The 26015-nt window shown below is 36.8% G+C and overlaps 1 protein-coding gene across 1 annotated transcript in view; it reads right to left on the bottom strand.

The window, feature by feature from the left end:
- Window positions 1-26015, bottom strand: part of Spred1 (sprouty related EVH1 domain containing 1) — a 59857-nt gene that overhangs the window by 10272 nt on the left and 23570 nt on the right. Inside the window, exons 2-4 of the mRNA XM_052183207.1 lie at window positions 11168-11342; window positions 3863-4031; window positions 2508-2557 (exon numbers count right to left, since the gene is read on the bottom strand). Coding sequence (XP_052039167.1) covers window positions 2508-2557; window positions 3863-4031; window positions 11168-11342 — 394 coding nt within the window. The remainder of the gene's footprint in view (window positions 1-2507; window positions 2558-3862; window positions 4032-11167; window positions 11343-26015) is intronic.

Below are 26015 nucleotides of genomic sequence, written 5' to 3'. Positions count from 1 at the left end.
ATTAGTAACAACTTAAAAGAAATGAAAGGCTTCTGTGCTGTAGAAATCTAATGATGACTTTTAATTATTATACATAGAGTAATACAAAGACACAGAAAATGAAATTAGGATAGAAATACAAACAAATATGACAATTTACAAATTAAAAATAAAAAGCACACAGTAAAAACTATACTAACACATGAATGGCAGTGGTCCATGATCATGTTACATGACCCTGTTGAAGGACTGAACGTGCTGATGGCTTACAGACACTCACACCATCACACTTAGGGGAATATACTCAGTTAATGACAGTCATTTAAGACACCATTCCAAAATGTCACAAACAAAACTGACTGTAAAATAAATGTTACATAAGTGTAACATGTATGTTTTATAGTACACTATAAAACAAATCCTAGGTTTTCTCATCTCTCTTTGGTGTAGATTTTACTATTTGTTATTGTCTCCATGAATGTATAATTATTTGAGAAGAAAATTTGACAGTCAAGTAGAAATGGATGAGTACTCTCACTGGCTCAAATTATTACCCAAACTATCCTAAAATAATTTAGAATAACCTTTACAGTGTTAGTAAACTTAAAGGTTCAAAATGTGTATTTCATTTCTTAAATAAGTTTTAAAGAGTTTGTAAATGCTCCTTCTAAAGTAAACAAGTAAATTACATAAACTGACTAGGACCTTTCAAAATTTATAAGTAAAACTCTACTTTTTGCTTTGTAACAATTGTCTCCAGCCATTAATTTCTCCAGAACTGACTTTTATTAAATTACAAAATAACTGCAGTGTATAAGCGAAAAGCAGTCATCACACCAGGAATCAAGCAATTAAAGTTTAAAATATACATGAGGACCTACTGCCAAGTAAAGACAATTATGTCAAAACCAGCTAACTTATATTGTGACCTATTTTCCTAACAGTTGTCCCAAAATATGGCAATTAATGTTAAATTCTTCCTAGAGCTTCCTGGCAACTACAAAGATAGTAAACTGCTCAGAACAGGAAGATGTTCTGCCAAACAATTTTATGGCAGAGATCTTAATATCTGTTGAACAAGTAAATAAATATTCAAAATGGAGATTTCTGCTCTGACATTTAATCCTTTTAAAATATTCACTTAAATTTGATAATTTTTTACTTCTACTAGGATGAAAAATTGAGTAATAAGTTATATGTTATACTTTCAAACTATATGCTAGTTGTCTTTACAAATGATGGTCAAAAAACAACTTGTAATATATTAAGTAATCATAGGCCAATAAGATGACTCTGTGGATAAAAGAACTTATCACCAATACTGATGACAAGCATTCAATCACTAGAACCCACATGTTGGAAGAACTGACTCCCAGAAGTTGTCATCTGACTCCTACATGTGTACCCTGGTGCACATTCCCGATCACACACATGCAGCCCTCCCCCTAATCATTCATTCTCTAAAACTCTGGCATATCACTAGATAAACTGTACAGTGTTACAGTGAATTTAAGAATTCTCTTTTGCAGTTTTAATCCTGGACATGGACTCTTAAAATAGTGCTATCTTGGGCTAGAAAGATAGCTTAGTTGTTCAGAGTACTGGTACTGTCTGCCACACTCCAGGGGACCAGGTGTGATGGCATCTATTCCAAGCACCTAAATGGAGGCTCATGACTTCAGTTCCAAGGGCTGATTCTCTCTTCTGGCCTCCTCAGGCACTATATGCATATGGTGCAAACACATTCAGGCAAACACTCACACACATAAACTATAAATAAGGCCTCCCTTTCTACTCATTTTAAGGAAAGTTTAACTTCATATATATATGATGTCTCCAAAAAACAACGTAGCTTAAAAGAGCTTCCATGTCAGAAATCTGGGGACAAATAGATGTATAAAAGTAAAGATGTACAAACTTAAAAATACCATTAAGCCAAATCATTTTTTCACTGGATTGTTCTTCTGTTGTATAAGCCAGGGGTGTGTACTTTTTGGTATGGAGGTATATGGCTGCCATCCTCCTGACTATGTGCTACTAACAATTTGTAATTCCTTTTTCTGTAAACTTTCTTAAGTGGAAAATAGTGAAATGGTGTGCAGTGCTAATTTTGTCAACTGTCAAGTTATATATGGTATGTAGTTGTTTGGCTAAACACCAATCTAAACATGGCCACAGGTTATGCTTTGGATATGACTACATGTAATCAATATGCAGTACGTAAGGAGATTTCCCTCAGTGTGGGAGGCCTCATCAACACAGATGATGTCCGGGGGGCCTGGAGACCAAGCTCAATGATGCAGCATGGGTTTGCCCAGCTTCTAGCATGTCAACCCACCAACTTTTAAGGATTTCAGACTTGCAACTTCTATAACTCCTTACAAAAACAAACTTTTCTGTGACATGGTTCCGTGGAAGACCAAAGTAAATACAGGATCTTTGAAATTTGTGAGTTGTTTACTTACGAATTCTAATGATTTCCTATAGATATTGATGTTTTAAAATTCCTTTAAAGTCAAAGCACTTACTTGTAAATCATCATCTCCTCCTTCAGCCTCAGTTTTTGATGCTGGGCACCCTAAGAAAAAGAGGTGAAGTTAATTAAGCATACACACACGCACACATTTATATTTGTCTTATATTTTAGTATTAATGGTTGACTATGGCATTACAAAGATCTAAGATTGACTTCTGCATTGCCTGGCAACAGATTCAAATAGCAGATTCTTGCATTTCCTCCTCTGTTAGGATAAAAAGTGACTGTCTCCATCATTTCCTGGCAAGTTTCCACTTACTTTCTTTCATGGCTAAGCAGACTAGCTATGCTATATTTCTCTGGTTGCTTAGTGATGTCAAAATGTGACTAATTCAATTTTTTCTAAATTGTCTGACCCAGGAACATACATGTTCAGGATCAAGATTTTCAGCTGCTCATGTTAAAAAAGAAGTCAGTCTCAATTTACTATGGGCAGTCAAGGCCCAACTGACTGACTTGTGCATGCACATGTCCTGCATAAGCTTATACGGTATTAAAGAGTGTCATTAGTTATAATAAATGAATGTAAAATGATGGTAGCTGAATATTCTGCATTTATGCTCTAGATATGGCCAGCACGAAGCAGGAATGAGATAAGGAATGTGACCTTTGTAAAAAGTACTTTAGTATATTTTTGGGGATAAAAAAAAGTAAGTGACAGAAAGTTAGTAAATCTGTTGAAAGAGAACACTGTTGATAATGATATTCAATGCTTAACAAGACAGGAACACTGCAATACTCTCCTGGTGAGGCATATGTGCAATTTCTCCTTAAACAAAACTGGCTCAACACTATACCTAGTTTATTCCATCTTAGAAAAAGAAGTGTTCTCTTACAAGGGCATAAATATAGGCTTGAAAATCAACCCAAAATTTGAAATATTTTCATTTTAATAGCCACAATAATTTTCTCTTTGTTTTCTGAGAGCTTTAAAAAAAATGCCAAACTTCACAGCTTCACACAGTATCAAAACATATTTAGCATTAAGCATTTTCATGCTTATATCTGGTTTCCTTTTAAGTAGTTATATTTCTTCAGTTTCTGAAAACTCCACTTTTTACTCCCCTATTGCTGCTTGCTTATTTAAAATACAAGATTACTAAATACCCCAACCCAAGGAGAGCTTGTGTTTCTCAATCCCCCTGACTCAGTCCCTGAGCACTGGGCTAACAGGCATGTTTGACTACTCTTGAGTCTTACCACTGACTGTTATTCTTAGAACATTTTATTTTCTATTATTAAACACCTTTTAAAGGATAGCAACTACTTTAGGTCAAAGTCCAAGAAGAGAATATCTACTACTTATCTATAATATATAAATATTCAGATAATAATAATGAAACCTACCTAGAGAAATATCCTCTATAGCTCTTCGAATGCCTCGATCAAAAGCCCTGGCATCAGCAGGACTCTGAAAGGTAAGGCCAAACTTCTTGTCATCAATCTTCCAGTGGTGAAATGTGGGAGTGACCTTATTATAGATGAGGTCTTTCTTAAGCATGCATTCCAAAACCACCTGCAAAGTCAGGTGCCAAAGTTAATGAACATACAAAACACTTATAATGTAGCTCTTAATAAACACAGGGCTATAAATAAAATGAACCGTTTTAAATAAATTGAGGCCTTGATTATAATCTTTACCAAGTCAACTTGATAAAGGGACTAAGAAGGGATCAAAAAGAGCATACAGGTTGTAAACAGAATATTTATTTATACTGTAATTTAAAAGAATAAACATGGTGCTGCCTACAAAACTCTTAGAAAGAATATACTTAGAAATATTTTTGAAAGAATCTGGGAAACAGACTGTACTCTCTAGAGAATAACCTAATTCTTTAGTGAAATATACAACTACTTCTAAGTGCCTAATGAATCAGCCTGAAAATCAGACAACCTTAAGAATGACAAGGGAATTAACCATGTACTAGAGTATATATAGGGCAGAGTACAAGTCAACTCACACTTTGCATACACACAGGCCTAGGTTTCAGTAGAACGGAAGTGAGAGGGTGGATGAGGTGTAAAGCTTATGGGGGCAACCAAGGCAGAATTTTTAAAATGAATTGGGAACATAAAAAATTTAGCAGGTAAGAAAAATCAGAAAACAAAAGAACTTAATGTCAAGTTTACAAAATATATATTATTATGCTTTTTTTTTATTTTTAAGAATTTAGAGACCTATACAGATTTTAGATGCTTCATCATAAACAATTCCTGTGAAGGTCCCAGTAAGGCTTCTTAGAGATAGGAAAGATCAGCATTTAGAATTTACACAGAAGGAAATGGCTGCGTGACCTACAGCAATCCTGAGGAGAGAAAGCAACAGAGGGAGGACTCCCTCTCCTAGGTCTTTGTGCTGATGCACAGCATGGGATACAGCATCTGCAGAAAGACTGGTGGAGCAGGAGAATGAGAGAGAGCCTACAAAACCGTACTTAACACATCTTAAAGGAGACAGAAGGTCAACCTTTTCAAGAAAGACTGCAGAGAAAAACAACCAGTCTTAACATCCTGTCCCAAAACAGAGAATCTTGATTTAAGTATCACATTAACTAAAAATTAGTCTAACATGTACCATGAGTATAAATATGAACTACAAAACTATAACCCTCATAGAACAAATTAGAGGAAATAGACTCAGAAACCAGTTAGAGAAGAGTTCATGGATTTGACATTGCAACTAGTCTATTAAAAGAAAAAAAAATAAAATGAACTTTATCAAAATTTAAAACTCCACAAGAGCATGTTAAAATTTAAAAAGCATAAACTACAAGCTGGGAGGAAGCATATACACAGTACATATTCCCAGGAAGAACTAGCATCTAGAATAAACAATCAGCACTGAAAGCTCAATAGAAAACCGTAGTCTAGTAAGGAAATGGGTAAAAGAGCAGATAAGGCACCAAGAGAGCACCATCAGCCACTACAGAATTGCAAATCAGCCCTACAGTGACTTTTCACTAGACATCTACCAAAATTAACGAGTCCACAAAATGAGAATAAGAATGCTGGGAACTTTTAGGTACCTAATGAGCAAATTTATTACAGCATGGCCACTTTCAACATACATTTGGCAACTTCTTATACCATTAAACAAATGAACATCACATAATCTAGCAAATTAAGTTTTAACCATTTATCCTAGAAAAGCAACATTATATCCACAAAGACACAGTAAAATGTATACATACAAATGTTCATAGTGGTCATATCTCTGAAATGGCCCAATCTGGAAATGACCCTGTAGTCTCACATTTACAAGTCAATGATTAAGAAAAACAAACATGAGCAAAACAAAACTATTACAGATTACAAAATACTAAAAATAAAAAGGACAAACTTTTAAGACAAGTTATGCTGAATGAAAAACAGGCAATCCTGAAGGATTGAATACTTACAATTCCACTTTTATAACATTTTGGAAATGACAGAAATCATAGAATCAGAGAACAAAATAGTGCTTGTCAGGCTAAGAGGGATATGTATATAGCCATAAAATATCAATAGGAAGGAGTCATTGAACTGCTTTGTATCTGCCTGTGAATGTTAATGTATGTGATTAAACTCTATAGCTCTAAATACAATAATAAATGACTGGATAAAACAGAAATGTTTGGGTGATGGTATGAATATTCTAGAATATGATAATATAGTCTTAGAAAATGTTATCTGAGAAAATTGAGAAGAGGATATACAGAGGATCTCCACATTATTTTGTAATGTTTACATCAACATAATTGAACATCTATGAAACACATTCTAAATTAAACTTCATTAAAATTAGTTATCAAATTCTGATGGCAGGTATGAAATACAAAAGTGCTATGTCTACAATAAAGGATATCTCCAGGTAACAGCCAATATAATAGTTCTATGTACACCAGAACATCTATAAATTCACAAAGAAAGAAAGGATCTTTAATCATCAGTAGTGCCAAATATTATTCAGAAAGTTCTACTTAGTGCCTAAGGGAAAAAGATTGCAAGAAGAATTTTAAAAGACTCCAGATAAGTTAAAAAGAAGATGGTAATATTTATGGATGTGTGAAAGGGTTGAATAAATATATCTGTATGTCTTAAAGATAAACCTTTTACAGTGCTCAAAAAATGAGGAAAAACACTTTACAAGAAAGTAATAACTAATAAGGACATCTACTGCCAGCAAGACCTAAATTCTCTATATATAATTATAATAATATAAGAAAGAATGTTTGCTAAAACCTACCAACCAAGAGTTAAGCAGGAAGCTGCTGAGACTGAACTTAGTCCCTGCAAATCCCTGTGCTACTGCCCCAACCTTCATTGTGACTTTCTCTGAAGACAGGGCCTGTGAAACGGGCTAATGTCAGATGAGGTCTACAGACGGAGCCTAAATTAGGATGAAGTGCCCTTGTAATGAAAGAGATTCCAGCACTCTTCTCTAGACAGAGGAGTTGGAGACTAGAGTCTACCATCTAGGATGTGCCTTCACCAAAAACATAAGCAGGGGACACCCTTGATCTCTGATTCTGTGGCATCCAAAACTACCAAGACACACATTTTTGCCGTTGAACCCACCTATCAATAATGTATTATGGCAGCCTGAGCAGGAAGCCCAGCACGTAGAAAGGCTCTAACCGTAAATGATTAAATACAGACAGGAGTAATATTAATTAATCAGCCAACTAAAACTGAGGATGGTCAGGTTATTATTTAGCATCTAATAAAAGTAGTGGAGAAAGCTAGTACGCACCACCAATAATTTCAGTTGGAGATTAGACTTTAATTCAGTAGTTAAGAAGGCTGTAAACATTTAATAGCCTGGACAGAAGTGTCGCTCAGTGGTAAAATTTTTGCCTGATAATTATAAGGTCTTGAATTCAATACCCAGCACCACGAAAGTGAAAGAAGAAACAGCCTACAGTTCAAAGGCGAACAGAACAGGAGACCTAGTAGGAAACACCAGCAACAACAACAACAACCTAGTAGGCAACAACAAGAAAGATGACATCAACACAATCGATGAGTGTAGCACACCAATCAGTATAAATCAGCACACCGTAGTAGAATCCACTTAGTAACGGTTCTAAATGTCCTAATAACAGAGTGATAGCCACCATTTAAAACACACAACTCAATCTTAAGAAATGTGAAGCATGGGCTCAAAAAAGATCCAAGTAGGAAGAAAGGTAAAGCTGTCTGACAGCCGGCAGGGTAACTGGTAACTCCCAATCCAGGCATCACAGGACTTCGGAAGACAGCAAACAATAATAGTAACTGGCAGGCTTTTTCCTCTTCAAGGAACATCAGCGGTGTTAAAGAATTAACTGCTGTAACACTACTGCTGAAACAAAGTCGCAAAGCTTACTTATGCATATCCAGAAAGATACTAAGAGCATAACTTATCTCTGTGTCTGCGGCTAGACCCTGACCTGTACAGGTTAACTGTGGACTGGCTGAACACTGCTGGCATTTGTTCCAATTCCAATTATTCAAAGCCGATTCTCTCAAAGAACTGTCTCACCCAATCCTATTTTTTGTTTGTGGCAATAGAATGGAGATCTGCTGTCTACCATAACTCGGGAACATGTGAGCATCTATTTACAGTCTCTTTTCTACCAGATATTTTTTTTAATTTTAAAGATTTATTTTATGTGCATGAGTGTCTGACTGCATGTACACGTCTATGGACTTTGTGCATGCACAAAGAGGTCAGAAAAAGGTACCAGATCACGGGGAAAAACAACCAGAAACAAACAACAAACCTCTTTCTTCAAGGGTCCTATAAGCAAGTATCCTTTAGTCTCATCCAGTATGTGTCTTACTCAGTCTTCTCAGCAGTGGCCTTACGTACCTCTTCCTAGTATTTATTTTCTTAAAGGCTACAAGTTCATTCAGGAGCCTGAAGAGCAAGAGCTTCATTTCCATAATCTATATATAAGGAACTGAACATTTAACAGAAACAGGTATAGGATATTGCCTAGCAAATACATTAATTACCACATGAAAAACTATTAAAATATGTTTATTTAGTAGGAAAATCTTTAAAAGAAAGCAATTATTAAATTGGAAAGAACTTTAAAGATTTCCAGATTTGTGGTCAGAAAACCTTGAGAAAACAAAAACTAGAACTGGGGGTTGGAGGGAGCCTAGAATAAAACCAATCAACAAAACAAGTCACAGAAAGACCCTGCTATCCTTAAAGGACTATTATCTCTTGATTTTAAAGCTTCTTTCTCCTTTGACTTGAGACTGCATACTTTGCTATTTTCAAGTTATACACCCATGAGTTATTGCCTATACCTTTGTCCCTAAGCCTCCATAACCCAAAACGCTTCATTACAGTGTATCTCTGGAACAAGCACAACAACCTTCCAACTGGAAGTAAAGTCTCCTTGAGGTTATGTTTGATCTGCTTATTACTTTGCAGCCAACAGTTAGGTGAAACAACATATGCTTTGATTCCTGGTCAGTACTACTAACAGAAAAACCTATCTTTCCACTGACCACTATGGATGGTCCTGTCCCAGGAGTAGGCACTGTGCTTACAAATGTGCTTTCCCTCTCTCCTCATTCCCTCTAATTTCTTATCAGTGAAACAAGATTATTCTTTTGAATCCCAGGTTCACATTCTGTAGTTGTATTGTAAAGCCACATACTGAACACTCACAGTCTCCATCAACCTGAGGTACCTCAGAGTAGCCTCACTTCAAATTATACTGTTTGGGTTCCATAACTAACATTAAGATGGTTTTACTAGCAAACATTTCTCCAATTTTAATTCCATGTTTGACTAGTTTTTAAAAAAATATTTATTATAAAGTTTTCACAGAGAACATCTACAACTTATTTTTCAACAAACCCCTTTATCAAATGAGACAGTCTTCTCTAAGACTACTTACAACAGCAGCATGGTGGCTACTTAGTGTCTCCAAGCTTCAAATGGCATCAAATGTGCAGACACCATTCTTTGTGGGTACAGAACCACCTTTGAAACTTTATAAGTTTATTCTATTATCCTCTGATTTCAACTGGAGTTTTCCACAAAACTGATTTATTGTGCTATGAGTAACATTAGGAAGTAATTATAAGCCCACAAAAGAATGAACTTAGGAGTATTTCAAGATCTCTTAGGATAATTCTAACCATGGGAGAAATTTAGCTAAAGTTTAGTTTACCAAGTTTCTATGCTATTGAAATGATTCATCAGTGAAAAATATTACAAAATTCAAAGCCCAGTTGCATTCAAAATGCTCATGCATAAAAAAAATGATTTAAATCTGAAATAGTTCTGATAAAATTAACAGAGGCTAAACAGGCTTATGAAATCATCTGCAAATATATTTAAAGGGTTTCTAGTTACTTTAAAGGAACTTAGGATTTTCAACACTATTTCTGTTTTTGCTTCAATGTATAAACTATTTCCTTGATACAAGAATGACAATAATGTTACTCAACTTCAGATACTTACAAGTTTTGGGCTCTCAGATAAAATGAGAATAAGCTTTCCACACTAATTAAAAATGACAACTAGACTGCCTCTTACAATACTTTTATATAAAAAAAATAAACAAAGGTAGAAAATAATTGTGTTAAGAATGAGACTGGCTAGTAGATAATCTTATGTGGCTAAAACGATTTATGGGAAACTAAGAAAGAGAACCTGAGACCCCCCAAAAGTCTAAGGGGCAGGAAAGTTTCTCTGTAGGCCTGTGGCTACTACTGTCTTGTCTTTATAGCATGAAAACAGTAATAAATATAAATGACTTCAGCTAAACTCAAAACAACTGGCATGGGACTAAAGAGATGGCACAACACTTAGGAATACAGGCTGCTCTTCCGGAGGACCCAGGGTTTCATTCCCAGAACCCACATAGCATCTCATAACCATATGTAACTCTAGTTCCAAGGACTCTAATACCCTTTTCTGGCTTCCTAAGGCACTAGATATGGGTGTAGTGAACAGACAAATATGTAAGCAAAACATCCATACACATAAATACAAATCTGCTTTTTATTAAAATCTGTACTTATGGACCCTAAAATTTGATTTCACCTAATTTTATGAGTCACAAAATTATGGTTCTTTGATTTTACCAGCCCTTGTTTTTTGAGATGGGATCTCACTTTCTAGGTCAGGTCAGGGTAGCCTAGAACTATACATTCCAGGCTGACCTCAAATTCATCATAATCCTCCTGCCTTGGATTCCTAACAGTTGAGGTTACAGGCATCAACTCATTGAAAATGTTTAAAATAAATAACCTCCCCACACTCCCCCCCCAATCATTAGCTTGTGGTGTGAATTAAAAACCAAAAGAAGAACAGTAGCATGCCTGAATTTGCCCTTCAGACTAGGAGTTGCTGATCTTTGGCCTAAGAAACAAGGAGAAAGAGAGGGAAGGTAGAGAGCTATCTATGAACATTCCTGAGTTAAACTAAACAGTAAAGTGGCAGCCCCTTGCAATATATGTACTTTATTGCCAGATCCAGTTAGAAACAGTCATATATTGCTATCTTTAACATAAATATAAAAGCAATTCCCAAGAAATAGTCACTGAGTCACAGGTAAAATTAATTCTCTAGTAAATAATGTACCAGTGAGAATTTTAAACAGATAACTCATTTTTTCAGAAAGTATCCTAAATTACAGTGACAGCTATATTAATCATTACCATTTTGTCTCTGAGTCTCTCTCCACGGATAAAGAAGTCCGCACAGCCATTCTCTTCCTGATGAGGGACTCTGAAGACAGTGACGCTGCTCAGTCCGCTCCCTCCGAGTGGTAGCCATCCACCACTTGAGTCATCTCTGGTCATCACCACAGCGCGCACTCGTGCATAACTATTACTAAAACAGATGCAAAGATCAGGAATTAGATCTTCCATAAACATCAAGAAAACCAATCTGTTGGTCTTGTTTGAAAAGACAAAGACAAATATTACTATATAGTAACTGCTGTGTACATTACTTATATCCATAATAATACATGGTGGGGGGATCTAACTTTAAGGGGAAACTCACAAACTAAAGATTATTCTTTATTTTGAAGGTTCAGCCCACAAGACTATAGGACTCCTATTTCAATTCATTTTGGTAGAGAAAGCATATCTGAACCACCCTGCACATGTGATCATAGATCCCATAGAAAATTTGTCACCTAGACTATGTGTGTACACATTTGCTTCAACATTAAAACAAGGACAAATTATTGCTATATTTATTAATTGCTTCTAAGTTGCCAACTGTTCTGGCCTATATTATAAACAAAACTTTGAAATAAACATGCTTAGGCTTAGAAGCCCACATTTAAAATTTTCTTCTACTAATGAGTATCCTATACCATTTTAATAAATAATAGAAGATACATGTCCTGCTTATTCATCAATCAAACTAATCTGTGGAAACCTTTCATGTTGTCATTTTACAAGATTCTCCTCTTAAAAGAGACTAGTTCCATTTCATAATGTCCTCCCCAAATTAGCAATGAGTATTTACATAAAATCTAGGAAATCTACTTAATGCTTTGTGTCCTATACAACTGACATGTAAGCTTTTATTTTTGAAACGTTTATTGATTATTAACAAATCCTTTCTAAGTCTGCATAATGAGTCATGCAGACTTAGAAAAATACTGACTGTGATTTAGACCTGTGTCAATTAGGAACATCAGCAGAGATTCTATGCGACAATTCTGTTTTTCTAATGTGTCTCTGCATGCTTGTTATTCATAAGGAACTGTGCTGGTCCAAAAGTTCTTCTTTGCTTCAGTTACTGATTCCTGTTGTGGGTGGGCATGGTGCTGTTTGTATATTGATGCTAATTCTGCTCTCCTTGGGAAAGGGCTGCAGGCAAGGAGTGAGTCATACTCAGGTGACTTCTTGAAAACAAATCCCCCCTACTGAATAAAGGAGCCAATCACTGGGTGAGTAGGCGGGACTTCCAGGTTGGAAGGAGAAGAACAGAGTTAGGTCCTTTTGGATGGGGATAGCGTGAGGACCAGATGTAATTATGAGTGTCTCCCAGTTTCAACGGCAGATCTGTCAGGATTCACCACCAGATGAATCTTACTAAATCTAAACCTAATTTAGATTTAATAAGGCTTACAATTAGGATTTTAGCTGTTGTGCCTGCAATTAAGTTACCATTGTTTCTGAAGTAAGTTTGTGCTGTGTTTTCCTTCATGGGGTGGCTCGTCTGGGTTCAGGAAAGGTATGGCGGCAGAGCATGCATTTGCCCGAAATGCACCACAAAGACTGTGGGGGATTTGAAGCACAGACTTCGCATGGTAGTGACCCGCCAGTGGGAACTTAGAGAGCTGGGTGGAAATATTTCGGAGCTCCAGGCCAGAGAGTCTCCACGGGATTAAAACAGGCCCGCCAGGTGATGGACAGAGAGTTGCCCGCCAGGCTGATGGGCAGAGAGTTGTCAGCATAAGCATGGGAATGTGCCAGTTCTTTTTAATATTTCCCACAACAGTTTCCATTATTTCTTTTAATTTTTAAAAATTGTAAAGTATAATTTCTCCCTTCCCAGTAATCCCTTCAGTTCCTCCTGTACAAATCTTTATTATTTCCTACTGAGGTAACTTTATACACAGTAACATGCATCCGTTTTAAATATACAGGTACTACCAAAATCTTCAGATGTGTACATATGCAGCTGTTACAAGTGTTTGTGTCCCTCAGATATTCATTGCTATCCAAACCAAAGGGGGAGTATTTGGGTCATGACACAGCCTTGGAAAACAAATTCATTCCTCATATACCTCATTCCCCTCACTCCCCAATGAGAGGACAGAGCACACTAGAAGGGGGTTGGTCAGTCATCTATGGCCCCAAAAGTGGACCCTCAGCAGACAGCTTAATCTTGAAGTTCTTATCCTCCAAAACTGAGAGAAAGAAGTGTTTATCGATGACCCAGTTGTGCTTCATCTAGTCGTAGGCGCCCAAACAGACAGATGTATATAGAACCACCATGGAAACTGAGAACCTCCTTTGCCTTCTGTTTTTATTTATAACATGTAGTTTGGCCCAGGCTAAGACTTTATATAAATTCAAGCAAGGGGTATTATCATTTTACTTTTTTTTTTACTTGATATATTGTATAGTGTATCACAAGCTCATTTTGTAAATTTTACTAAATAGCCTCCTAGTTGAATCAGTATTGACTTCTTACACAAAGAGAGACTTTGATGATTTCAATTTGCAAGCTATGTTCAAGCTCTTATACAGATCTCCTTTTCTTTAATCTGTTTTTGAGGGGTCTAAGGTAACCCAGGCCAACCTAGAAGTCACTATGTAGCTGACAGGGAGCTATACAAACAATACTTTCATTTCTCTTAATTACCTCGAAATGAAATTATTAGGTCACAAGACAGCTGCATGTTTAACCACATACAAAGTTAATTTGCTTTCCAAAGTAGTAGAAATTATACACCTCATCAAAAATGAGAGCTTCATATATTCCACATCCCTACTAATATCTGGTGTTTTCAATATTTCAAATCTTACTGTATTGTATATATTATGGTACCATTTGCCAACTATTCTTGTTTTAATTGTTTCTTGAAGATTAGTGAAAGATAGATAATTTCATTTAGCCATTTGTTTATCTTCTTTTTAAATCTTTCCATTTCTCTCTCTTTTTTCAAAGACTCTCATTCTGTACCCCTGGCTAACCCAGAATGTTAAGTATAACAGGTTGGCCTCAAACTTAGAGATCCACCTGTCTCTGACTCCTGAGTACTGGGATTAAAACTAAGTGCCACCATGTCTAGCTTGCCCATTTAAAAAATTATATTGTCTTTTTTTTTAATTATCAGAAGTTCTTTATATATTCTAGACACAAGACTTTGACAAAAAATATTATACTTCCCTGTATTGTGGTTAACAGTGAAGATTTGCTTACTGTGATAACACACACCTTTAACACTAGTACTTAGGAGGAAGAGGCAGATGGAACTTTGTATGACTGTAGCCAGACTAGTCTAGTTAACATAGCAATTTCTATGTTAGCCAAGGCTACACAATGAGAACCTGTCAGAAGAAGAAGAAAGAGGAAAAAGGGGGAAGGAGAAGGAAGAAAAAGGAGGAAGAAGGGGGAGAAGGAGAAGGTAGAAGAGGAAGAAAAAGGAGGAGGAAGAAAGGAAAAAGTGAGGATTCTAGTTAATGTCCTTAACTTAGATGTAGGTTTGGCCACATACTAGCTCTGAGACTTTGGAAAGATACCAAAGCTTCTAGGCCTCATCTTTGAAGTAACAGTACCCATCTTTATTACAAGCAAACTGTGCTTCACACACAATAAATGTTGCATTTAAGTAGATGAGAAGAAAACATTTAAAACTGAAGTTGCCATTCTGGTTATTCTAAGCCAGACAGTGATGATTTTGTTCTATCACTGGAGATCTTTCTACAGGAGCTCCAATGGCGTTGGCTTCACAGGGAACCACTACATCTACACTCTTTAGTCTTCCATCAATCCTCTCTTCAGAACTTCTCAAAGTCACATTGCTAGTTGCATTCTTAAAGGATTTTCTTGTTTTTTTCTTGTTTTTAATTTAAAACAAATATGGTACCTAAACATCAGATCTCTGCTCTCATTTGAACAACTGTAGAACAGTAGAATTAGCTACCACAGTGTCACACAAGGCTGAGCAATTCTAATGAACAGAGATTTATTTCTCATAATTCCGGAGACTACAAAGTCATAGATCAAGAAACAGGAAACTGTTGTCTCCCAAGAGTCCAGTTCTGTCAATATGTTCTCTTAAACCCTGTGATCTCCAGAAAAGGAACACTGCCCCCAGAAGCTTACATGTTAAAGGCTTGCTGTTCGGCTGATGTCATTCTTAGTCAAAGTGGGACTAGCAAGAGAAAGTAAGTCATAAGAGCATGCCCTCAGGGAACATACTAAGGCCTTTGCTCCTTTCCCCTGTGTGCTTCCTTGCTCACTAGGGGTTAAGCAGCTCTGTTAGACAGGGGGAGGTCCCTGGCTTACTATAGATCCTACCACAGACCCTAAGTGCCTGAGCCAAGTGATCACCTACTGAAACCTATGAAACTCTAAGCCAAAAAAGAGGTTTTTCTTTTAAAGCTGTTTTTCTCATGTACTTTTCACAGCAATGGGAGGATCACTAGCAGAGTTTACTGTTCATGTTAAAGCTCTATATTTTATCTTGTTATCACAAGACTGACTCGTATGTACTGTAACTGGATGGCATTAGTTTCATTTTTCTTTCTGGAACATTACTGCAGTTTTGTTTCCCTACAAGTGTAGTAAGATTACAGTTTACTTAAGAAGCTAAATGGGGTGAAGAGATGACCCAACTGTTCAGAAAATGTGCAATGTTCTTTTCTGAATCAAGTTGGATTCTATTACCTACCACTTCTTGAGGTCAGAGATCTGTTTCAATGGGTAAAAACTTTACCATCAAGCTGAATAAGTTTCATCCCCAGGACCCAAGTGATAGAAGATAAAAATACTCCCAAGTTTTCCTGTGACCACCACCAGTCCCATGCCATAGCAAAAAAGCTTCCTCACCAAAAGACATACACTATTTTAAAAAGAATGATGTAAGCTTAGTTAACTAGCAAAGATTATCCTAGTGATAGGGTTTGAATACTATGCATTACAAATTTTCTCTTTAGACTAAAAATCCTTAGTGTTCCATTTGTATAACTTGGAAAGGACTATGAATTCCCAACATCGTGTTTATTTGTACTTTTCTTTAAAAATTATGTATATGTGCATATCAGAGGGGACACACACACACACACACACACACACACACACACACACACACACACGGCACAGTGTCAACAGAGGCCAGAAAAGGGAATCAGATCCCCTGAAGTTTGTCCTTTGAAAGAATAGAAAGACTCTTAGAGTCATCTCTCCAGCTTAACGCCCACCCCTGTATTGCAATGTAAAGCTCTTTAACCATAGATGTATTTTCTTTTATAGAGATAGCACATAGTTTTAACCACAAATTTTTCAATTAATGTATTTTCAACCATGGCTACACAAAACAGAATTTCTTGTTCTGTTCTGGCTTCTCTCAGGTGTTCCTAAGTATTTGTAATCATCTGTCTGTAGTTTGTGCTTTGTCTGACTGCCCTTAACATCTGTAAAATAAGTTATTTTCCTAATTTTTCTCTCCTCTGCCTCTATCCTCTTCTATAATATACCAACTGACACACATCTTGATGTGAATTTACTAAACAGTCTATTTAAATTTCTGGCTCCCAAGTTACAATATAACAATTTCTATTGCCTTAAAGATACTGGGGCTATGGGAATTTGTTCCAGCAGCAACAGGAAATGAGTAGAAAAGCATGAGGGAAAGTCTTTAGGATATGGAAGTTGTCTATACACAGGAAAGGAAAACTACCATTTTCCAACCACAAAAGATAATTAACTGTACCTCTTATCCACAAATTGAAAACCAGAACCCCATAAGGTGTGTTCAGCACAAGAATTAGCTGTCCACGCCCCAACCCCATGTATGCTTACAATGATAAAATATCTTTTTATTATTATGTTTACAGTATTCATCATGGCATATTTCAGGCACTTAACCAAAGTATTAAGACAAACACTGAAAAAAAACAGCACATTACAACCCATTCACCTATTCAATTAACTAGTTAGCACTATTTTTAAGTCATACACATACACAAAATAGAAAACCTATGTTCCTTTTCCTGTAGAGGCTTCTCACCTCTCAGGTAAAGACATAACAACTAGAGATCACTCAGATCCCCTTTATTAAGGGGAAGGTGAGAATCAGGATCTCAGGATATAGTCCAGGTTTCCCTCAAACTTGAGACCTTCTGCCTCAGATCCTAGGTGCTGGGATGATAAGCAAGCATCATCACATCTGGCTTAAGAGTCTATCATTAAGCCTTGAACACTATGAATAAGATTATTACTCATTACTGAGATAAAAGAATACAAAGTGCAGTAACCATGGGATCTGAGTATTTTAAAGACCTTTCTCAGAACCTTGTTGTACTAATCTTGAGGGTAGTTATTTTCTCACTTGAATAAGAAAAGTAAGGAATAGAATTAGACTGAATAGAATTAGAAAGTTTTAAGTCCAATTACTCTTCTATACTAGTAAGTTTAAAGGTAAAAGAAACATTTCCCAGGTAGTGACCTTTCAAAGTACCAAATGATGTTTATATGCATGTATCTGTATACACATCATATCTGTGTATTCTAATATGGCTTGTGTTGCTATGACAAAACACCTGGAGTATGAAAAGCTTTATTTGGCTTATAGGTTATAATCTGTCATCAAGGGATGTCAAGGTAAAACTCAAGTCAGGAACGTGGAATCAGGAATAAAGCAGAGATCATAGAAGGAAGCTGCTTCTTATACAACCAGGACTATCTGCCCAGGGATGGTACCACCCTCCATGAGATGGCCCTTCTACTTCAATTATGAGTCAAGAAAATGCCCCACAGCAGGTCCACAGGCCAATTTTATGGGGCAATGAGGTATCCTTATCCTGGTTAACTATTTCCTATTTTTCTTCTATCAGATTCAGGGTATCTTGGCCTTATCCTGCATTTCAGGTTGAGTTTTCTGCAGGGTGATAAAGATCTATTTATATTCTTCACACAGCCATCCGGTTTGACCAGTACTATTTGTTGAAGATGCTGTCTTTTATTCAATTTGTATTTCTGGCTTCTTTGTTGACCAATGGAATCAAATTGTAGTCCCAGATATCTGATTTTTTAACTGTTTCCACATTCTAATTTTTCTTTTCCCGAGACAGGGTTTCTCTATATAGCCCTGGCTGTCCTGGAACTCGCTTTGTAGACCAGGCTGGCCTCGAACTCAGAAATCTGCCTGCCTGTGCTTCCCAAAGTGCTGGGATTACAGGCGTGCGCAACCACTGCCTGGTTCATATTCTAATTTTTAAAACTGTGTTTTGTAATTAAAAAAAAAAAGTTTCAAGTTTTAAGGCAATCCCACCAGTTAGTTAAAAGCGAGATAAGTTTAAGCTCTCCCCTATTCCATTTTCCTGGCCTATAATGTAAGGTAATGCCTATTACCAGAGTGTTGTAAGAAATAAATGAAGACATAATGTAACGTGCTTAGCACTGTGTCTACTCAAACACAAGTGGCTAATAAATGTTCTTATAATGATCTGATTAAATTAACTTTCTAATGTTAATATGCTTATTCTGGAAATGCCTTGCTTTGTATTTACTATGGTTTTGTGGAAGAAACCCAGGAGGCAAGGCCCATTTAAAACCTTGAGTAAAGATTATTAACCATAGCTAAGAATCAATAATCAATTTTCTAAGTCTGTCACCAATTGTTTACAGAATGGAAACACATCTAACCAAGTCAGACATCTGGAAAGCTCTCAAAGAGAAGCAGAATTTTGTTTTTTAATCTGAAGGATGAATAGGTGCTGAATTACCTTTTTAGCATGAGCATTCAAAGCTCTAATTGATAATATCATCAACATGCCAGAGTATATACTTAAAAGTTTCAACAGCTGGTATGTGATTTCTATAATCTCAAATCTGAACACAGTGATCTCATAATGAGACCCTGTCTTCAAAACACATAACAGAGCCATGGGAGACAGATGATGAGTCCACAGAGTACTTGCCATGTCAGCATGAGGACTTAAGTCTCACGTAAGCACCCATGTAAACAGTTGGGCACAATCCTATCATTTGGAGGATCACTATGGTTTGCTGGATAGCCAGGTTAGCTGGATCAGAGCTTCAGACTAAGGAATTGACCCTGTCTCATAAAACAAGGTGGAGAGTGATTAAGGAAAACAACTGGCATTGATCGCTGGCTTACATACCCAGAATCCTCAAGACCTTAGGATGATCCAGCATAGAGATGAAACAGCAAGGAAAAGCAGTAGAGCAAAGTGAAGCCAACATTATCACTAGAACTAATTCAGGGTGATACAAAATATTATAGAGCATTAAAAGGACATAAATTTGACTACATTACATATCACTACATTAGCAAGACATCATAAACAATAGAAAGGTAACAAAAACTAAGCAGCAAACTGATGAGAGCAAAGTCTCTCTCTCTCTCTCTCTCTCTCTCTCTCTCTCTCACACACACACACACACACACACACATACACACACACAGTTTTCTACTGGTAGGTATTGATATAAAAATTGACAACTGAGCAGTTTATACACAAATGTATACAGCTCTGTGACTTGAAAGTTCAGTTTCACTTAGCAGAAACCAAGGCACTGGCAATGCTGCATTCCTTCCTAGAGGCTCCAGGAGAGAACAAGCTCTGGGACACCTTTAACATTCCTTCAGTTTATAGGCCCTTCCCCCTCAAAGCAAGGACCACTACGTTTGTATGAATCTTGCTGAAATTAATTCTCTCTGATCACAGTTCCACAGTTGGAAAAATGCCACTTTTAGAACCTATGGGATTGGGCTGGGCCCATTTAGGTAATCCAAGACAAGTTCTCCATAGCAATGCTAACTTCACTCACACTTTCAAGGCTGCTAGCACATTTATGAGTTCCAGAGTTTAGGGTTAAGAGACTGTGGGGGCAGGAGAGAAGTGGTGACTATATTACTTATTCTCTTTGCCACAATACATGCAAGCAAACAAAGGCACTCCTCTTAAAAAATAAAGAATCTTAGTTATAATAAAAATGATGCAAATTAGAGAGGATCAAATGCCAACAATGCATTTAGTAGCTCAGAAGACAGAAAATATGAAAATGTAAGCTAGTAAATAGGTCTTAAGGTAATTTCATTTTATCAAAATTTAAAATATGAACACTCTTTGACTCAGCAAGTCTAGTTGCTCTCTCTTCCATGATGTCCAAACCTATTACTCCCTGCATAACGCATGTATCCTCTATCAACCTGAAAAGACTGATACTTTACCATGATTCACTAACTTGCTCCAACATAAGCTGATATTGCAGACTTTCCCACACTCCTTTTCAGAACAACCAGCATGTGCTCCTTCCAAAGATGCTGGGCATATCTCATGAGACTCAGTAGCTGTTCTGTGGAAACTAAACAGCCAACTCAAGCAAGATCGTGCCTGAAGAAAGGCTGATGTTCTTCTGTGGGATGTGTAAAAGTGTAAAGACACCTTCTAAGAGAGGAGCTAGGAAGACACAGGCAGGGGAGGAAATTATCTTGTAAATGTTTCCATCAAGTATGGTATGAATCCAAGACTCGGATAATGGACATTTAATGGTTAATGGCTAGTGTGGTTAATAATACTTACTTAAAGCAAAAGCAGGCACTGGTCCATTTTCTTAACTTAATCTATCTGAAAAATTCCTTTTTGCCAGCTAGGAAGAAGGTACAAGTCTATTCTCTTTTCTGTGTTGTTAATAAAAAAATGATTGCTCAGTCATTATTACTTGTATTACCTCTGTTACCAGACTTTAAAGACAATTGTGGGTTTATATATACGTAGGATAAAGTAGTGTCCTACTTTACTATACTTCCTGGCTATATGGGGCAGTAGCAAGAGCACTTAGTGATAGATCACCACTCAAGGAAATTTGGGGATCATTCTGAGAGGGGGGAAGTCCTTTTACTTTCAACATTGGAGAGTGGCTTTTGCTAAGTCAGTAAAACTTGTTAGACTGAATTTCTAGGACTTCTGAAGTAACTGTGAACCCCTCCAAGGTTCTGTGCATATGACTTCATTTAACAAGGATGAAAAGCACTTACTTTGCCAAATTCATGTAGGGGCAAATATTTAGCTATATGCATGCTGAGAGTTGACATAACATCTTAGCCCTCAATGCAGGCAGGTGGAGTAAGCTGTAAGCTGCCAGCCTTAAGGGTAATGCAATCCAACTGGGGATACAGGAAAGAGATGGAGTCAGTGGCAGAGACCCAGATTCATCAAAAGACGTTATAACAGGGAGGAGAGGTTAAGAGTAAATTCACACAGGGTATTAAAATCCACCAGCTGGGTGTTCTAAACATGGTCAACATCCCAAAGTCTTGGAGGTACCTCCAAGTATTCAATAAATACCTGAATAGGTGAAAATAAGAGTAACAAAAACAGATAAAGGAGACATTAAAAGTGGCTAAAATTCTTTACTTTTCAAGAGTGTCTTTGGTGTGTGGGCTTAAACAGCCAAATGAGAATTCAGTCAGAATTCAGCACTCTTTAGTATTTACATGGTTACAGAATAATCCTAACATTTCATCCACAGAAGGCAGCTTGTAAACTTTCTCTTAAGAAGTCACACTAGTTGGAAACTGGAACCTTTGAAAAGTTTTAAATATCCCTTCTGCCTAAATGCAATATAAATCGATTTAATTTTTCACTGAAAATTTAATGACCTATAGCAGCACTGTCCAATAAAATACAGATCCAAACTACATAACTAAAGAGGGAAGCACTGAGTATTCTGCTTCAAACATGAATACCAACAGATTGAATAAAATGTACCCATAATCAATTTTGTTACAATCACATGGGTGCAGTGATCAAGCAAACTCCAAGTCAAGGAAAGAGAGAGAAAAAAGCTAGTATCATTAAGGCTATCCTGGTCTGCATTACTAAGTTCAAACAGCCGGATGTCAATTTTGATGACTGCTCTGTAATTAGATGAAAGTAAATTAATAGGTACAAACAGTGAGGGGAGGGGCTGGAGAGAAGGCTGAGCATTCCCAGCACCTGAGTGACAGCTTACAACCCTCTATATACATCCGGTTCCATGGTATCCTACCTCTGGCAGTGCTGTACACATGTAGTACAGACACACATACACTAAAATAAAAAAAAACTTTAAATGTAAAAGGACACTACAGAGAAAGAAAGCATTCTAAACTTTTTTAGAAACTGATGCACTCATAAATAAATGAATACATACTGCCTTTGTATTTCTTCCAGTAGAATGTTCTTTTCTTCTACATACAAACTTACACGGAATCTTAGATCTTGGCTTGGTTTATGAACTCTAGGCATTTAACATTTGCATCTTAACTACTTTTATAACTCCTCCGATATTATTTATTCACTCTTAATGGACTGCTTTCAGCTAAACTAAATAATCAAAAACTATCAATCTGATCTGGAGTCTGTACAAAAAAAGAAAAGAAAATTCAGCTGCTTTGTTTGTTTGTTTATGGCACCTTTAGTTGCTAAATTCGTTTAATAAAATGAGTCCATGTAAGCAGATGCAGAAGTAAGTAAAAGCTGAGCTCTGCAGAGGAACCAGAATATCAGTTTATCCTCCCACAGACACCTTCTTCAGGTCATGCCAAGGGAAGAATACAACTTTGTTTTTACCAAGCATAAGTCATCCAGTCCTCCCAGTCCTGTGCTGCTCATCAACAGAAAAATGTTACGTAATAACATAGCTGAAAATCCAGATACCTACAACTACAATCCACTCAAAGTCATTTTCCACAAAGAATAGATTTACATAACTGTTTACTGCTATCTAGAACAAAATAGCTACTAAATAAACAGGTACTTTCTTACAACAAATATTCCTTACTTAATAAGTACTTCCTACTGTAGTTCATTTTGTTAATATCAATTTTCAGAATTTGGACACTGCCTGATTATAGATATCCTGTCCATGTATGATATAGATAAACATAAGTAGAAACTAGTCATTTCTCACACACAGATTTTTTTTTTAGTTTAATATTCATTAAGAAGTACTCATTTATTTTGTGTGTATGTCTGTGTGGAAGTTCCTGTACCACTATACATGCCTGAAGGTCAGAGGACACCCTGCTGAGGTCACTTCTTCCTTCTATCATGTAGGTCCAGGGATCAAATGATGTCATGAAGAACAGCAATAACTGTCTGTACTCACTGAACCACTTTGCCAGCCCCCATTTTGCTCACAGTGACTTATAAATCATTGCTACTTTTAACAAACAAGGCATTCTTCAGAATCAACGAAGGCAGGCTGTGTGCATGTGTAACACACACCGATAATGCCAATACTTGAGGATCAGGAATTCAAGGTCAGCTTTGACTGCCTAGGCAAGTCTCAGCACAAGCTACATGTAACCTCGTATCAAAAACATAAATCCCTGGAAGAAGCAAAATAAGAGGAGGAAAAAGGTTATGATAGAAGACTCTGAAATAACAGCAAATATGTATCCTGGGTCTAAAAACAGAGAGAAAGGCAGTATTCACAAATGTGGCCAGCTGAGAGGTAGGTAGCACAGGGTAGGTCTTGAGAATGGACAGCAAGGACACATAGCCCCACCCCCTACACACACTCATACACACACCCCTCGTGAGTCAAAGCTTTAAAGGATAGTCTGGTGGCTGATCTATTTTAAAGAAAAGAGACCCTCTGGGTAGTACAATACAATCTCTTCTGGAAGCATTCCCTTATAGACTACAGTAACTAGAGATCCTTAAATTAAGCCTTCTATTTTCTGATACCTAATTTCACATGTAAGTGTTCCTAAGTCAAAAGACAGAGATTCATGTAAGTCTCAGTAGTTCAGTGATAGGTGTGCCTATCAAGCCAGCAGCCCTGGGTTTCATTGCCCAGCAAACACAAAAAAGAAAGATAGCATAAAGCTTTGAATTGTCTCTCAGGTCCAATCAAGAAAATGCATTTACATTTACACACTCTACCAATGCACAAAAGTAAGTCCTTTTATCTAATCCTTCAGAGTTCTGGGCTGACGGATTCGTTTGGTGAAGTTACAGAGGACTCTCTTGCACTCTAGTATAAAAAACACAACTATCCATGTATAGACAAAGTATACAAATGCCAGTGAGAAATTTCACATTCTCTACAATGAGGTTCTTCAGTGTAGCAAAAGGCTTCAAAGCAAAGGGGCTTCTTATCTTTACAATAAACTGAACTTCATTTTAAATTTGACTCTAGCTAAGGGTCCTTTACTGGCCTTCACCTCATCAGGTTTATGAAATCCTCAGAGTACCAACAAAGTTTCTCTTTTTTGAAGTGTTTAAAACTCTTGGAATTGAGTCTAATTAACTTGTCCGTCTTGGACACTGTGATAACATGGGCAGACTTAATTACAAATATGGTGGTGCAAAATATAAAATACATATATATGTATACTACCCAAGCATAAGCTGGAAGATTATAAACAACAAGAAAAATGAGTTCAACTTGGGAATTTATCAGTAGATGGCCTTATATATTAAAAAATAAAATTATTCTAGGCTTCTATGCTGGGGAATATGAAGAAAATCTAAGAATAAATACACTAAAAAAATGGAATCAAGAAAGCTCAGAATAACCAGAAGAAAGCAAAGATAGAAAGGCAGCTAGGAAGATGCTATCTGAATTTTCGATACTATTTTAATACTGAAACCTGGGAACACAGCAGTGTCTTTATAGAAAGAGCTAGAAAGTAGAATTATGGATCTATTCTTTTTAACAAAACTCAAGGAGAGTAAGTATTAAGAGACAAAGGGTGGAACAGATGATCTCCAAGACTACAAACCTGTAAGGACCGATTATCAGTAGGTGCAGAGAGGCTGCTAACCCAGAATAAGCATTCAGCAATGTATTATTATGGTTTGGATCACCGTTGTCTCCTAAAGGCCATGTACTATAGGTGGTCACCAGGCTGCGGTGCTACAGGGAAATGGTGGAAACCCTCTGGTATCCTACACTCCTCTTGTAGGATACCCCTCTCACTCACCACAGACCCAAAACAAACCCTAGCAGCAACAGAAAGATGAGTGACACATGTGGTAATACTGTCCAAAGGTGACAGCCTGAGTGACCATGCCAAGCATATGACATGTTATGTTTGTTTTTAATTGGGCAATCAAATTCACTGGATTTTTAAAAATAAAATGATACGTTAAAGCACGTTTGGTAAAGTCCTTGCCACATACCTGAGTTTGGACTCCCAGTAACCAATACAGGTATGGGTGGGCACAGTAGCATGCACTGTGATCCCAGTACTGGGGAAGCAGAAATAGGAAGATCACTGAGGCTTGGTAGCTAACCAATCTAGCTCACTCATAGAGTTCCAAGTTATTCAAGAGACTGGGTCAAAAAAACAAAACAAAAACTGATCACTGGATATTGACCTCTAGTCTCTCTACATATATATGCACATATTCACACATAAAATACATTATCAAGTTCCCAACATAATAATATACAGTCCCTATCAAAGTATTCACAATAACTAATTTTAAAAACAGAAGGAGAATAATGTTTATAAATTGCCATCAAATTTCTAAGGTGCTTTACTCTGATGGAATTATTCTATGTACTTAATAGAGGCTCTGGAAATAAATCAGAAGCCTGTGAAAAGGACTGTAACTCAGGCTAACCATTGGGAGAAAGGGCCCTTTAAAATTAAAAATAAGTGATAGGAGGCATAATACTTAATTTTGGCAGGTAATTTAAAATATAATTAAATTCAATACAATGGTTTTGCTTAAAATTCAGAAGTGAGGGACAGGTCCTGAGTTCAATTCCCAGCAACCACATGGTGGCTCACAACCATCTGTAATGAGATTGCTGCCCTCTTCTCAAATGAAGGTGAGCAGA

The sequence above is a fragment of the Apodemus sylvaticus genome, chromosome 5 (genome assembly GCF_947179515.1).
Source record: "Apodemus sylvaticus chromosome 5, mApoSyl1.1, whole genome shotgun sequence".
NCBI classification, from domain to species: domain Eukaryota; kingdom Metazoa; phylum Chordata; class Mammalia; order Rodentia; family Muridae; genus Apodemus; species Apodemus sylvaticus.
The sequence above is the reverse complement of the archived record's forward strand: the minus strand, read 5'-3'. Positions and strand labels throughout refer to the sequence as shown.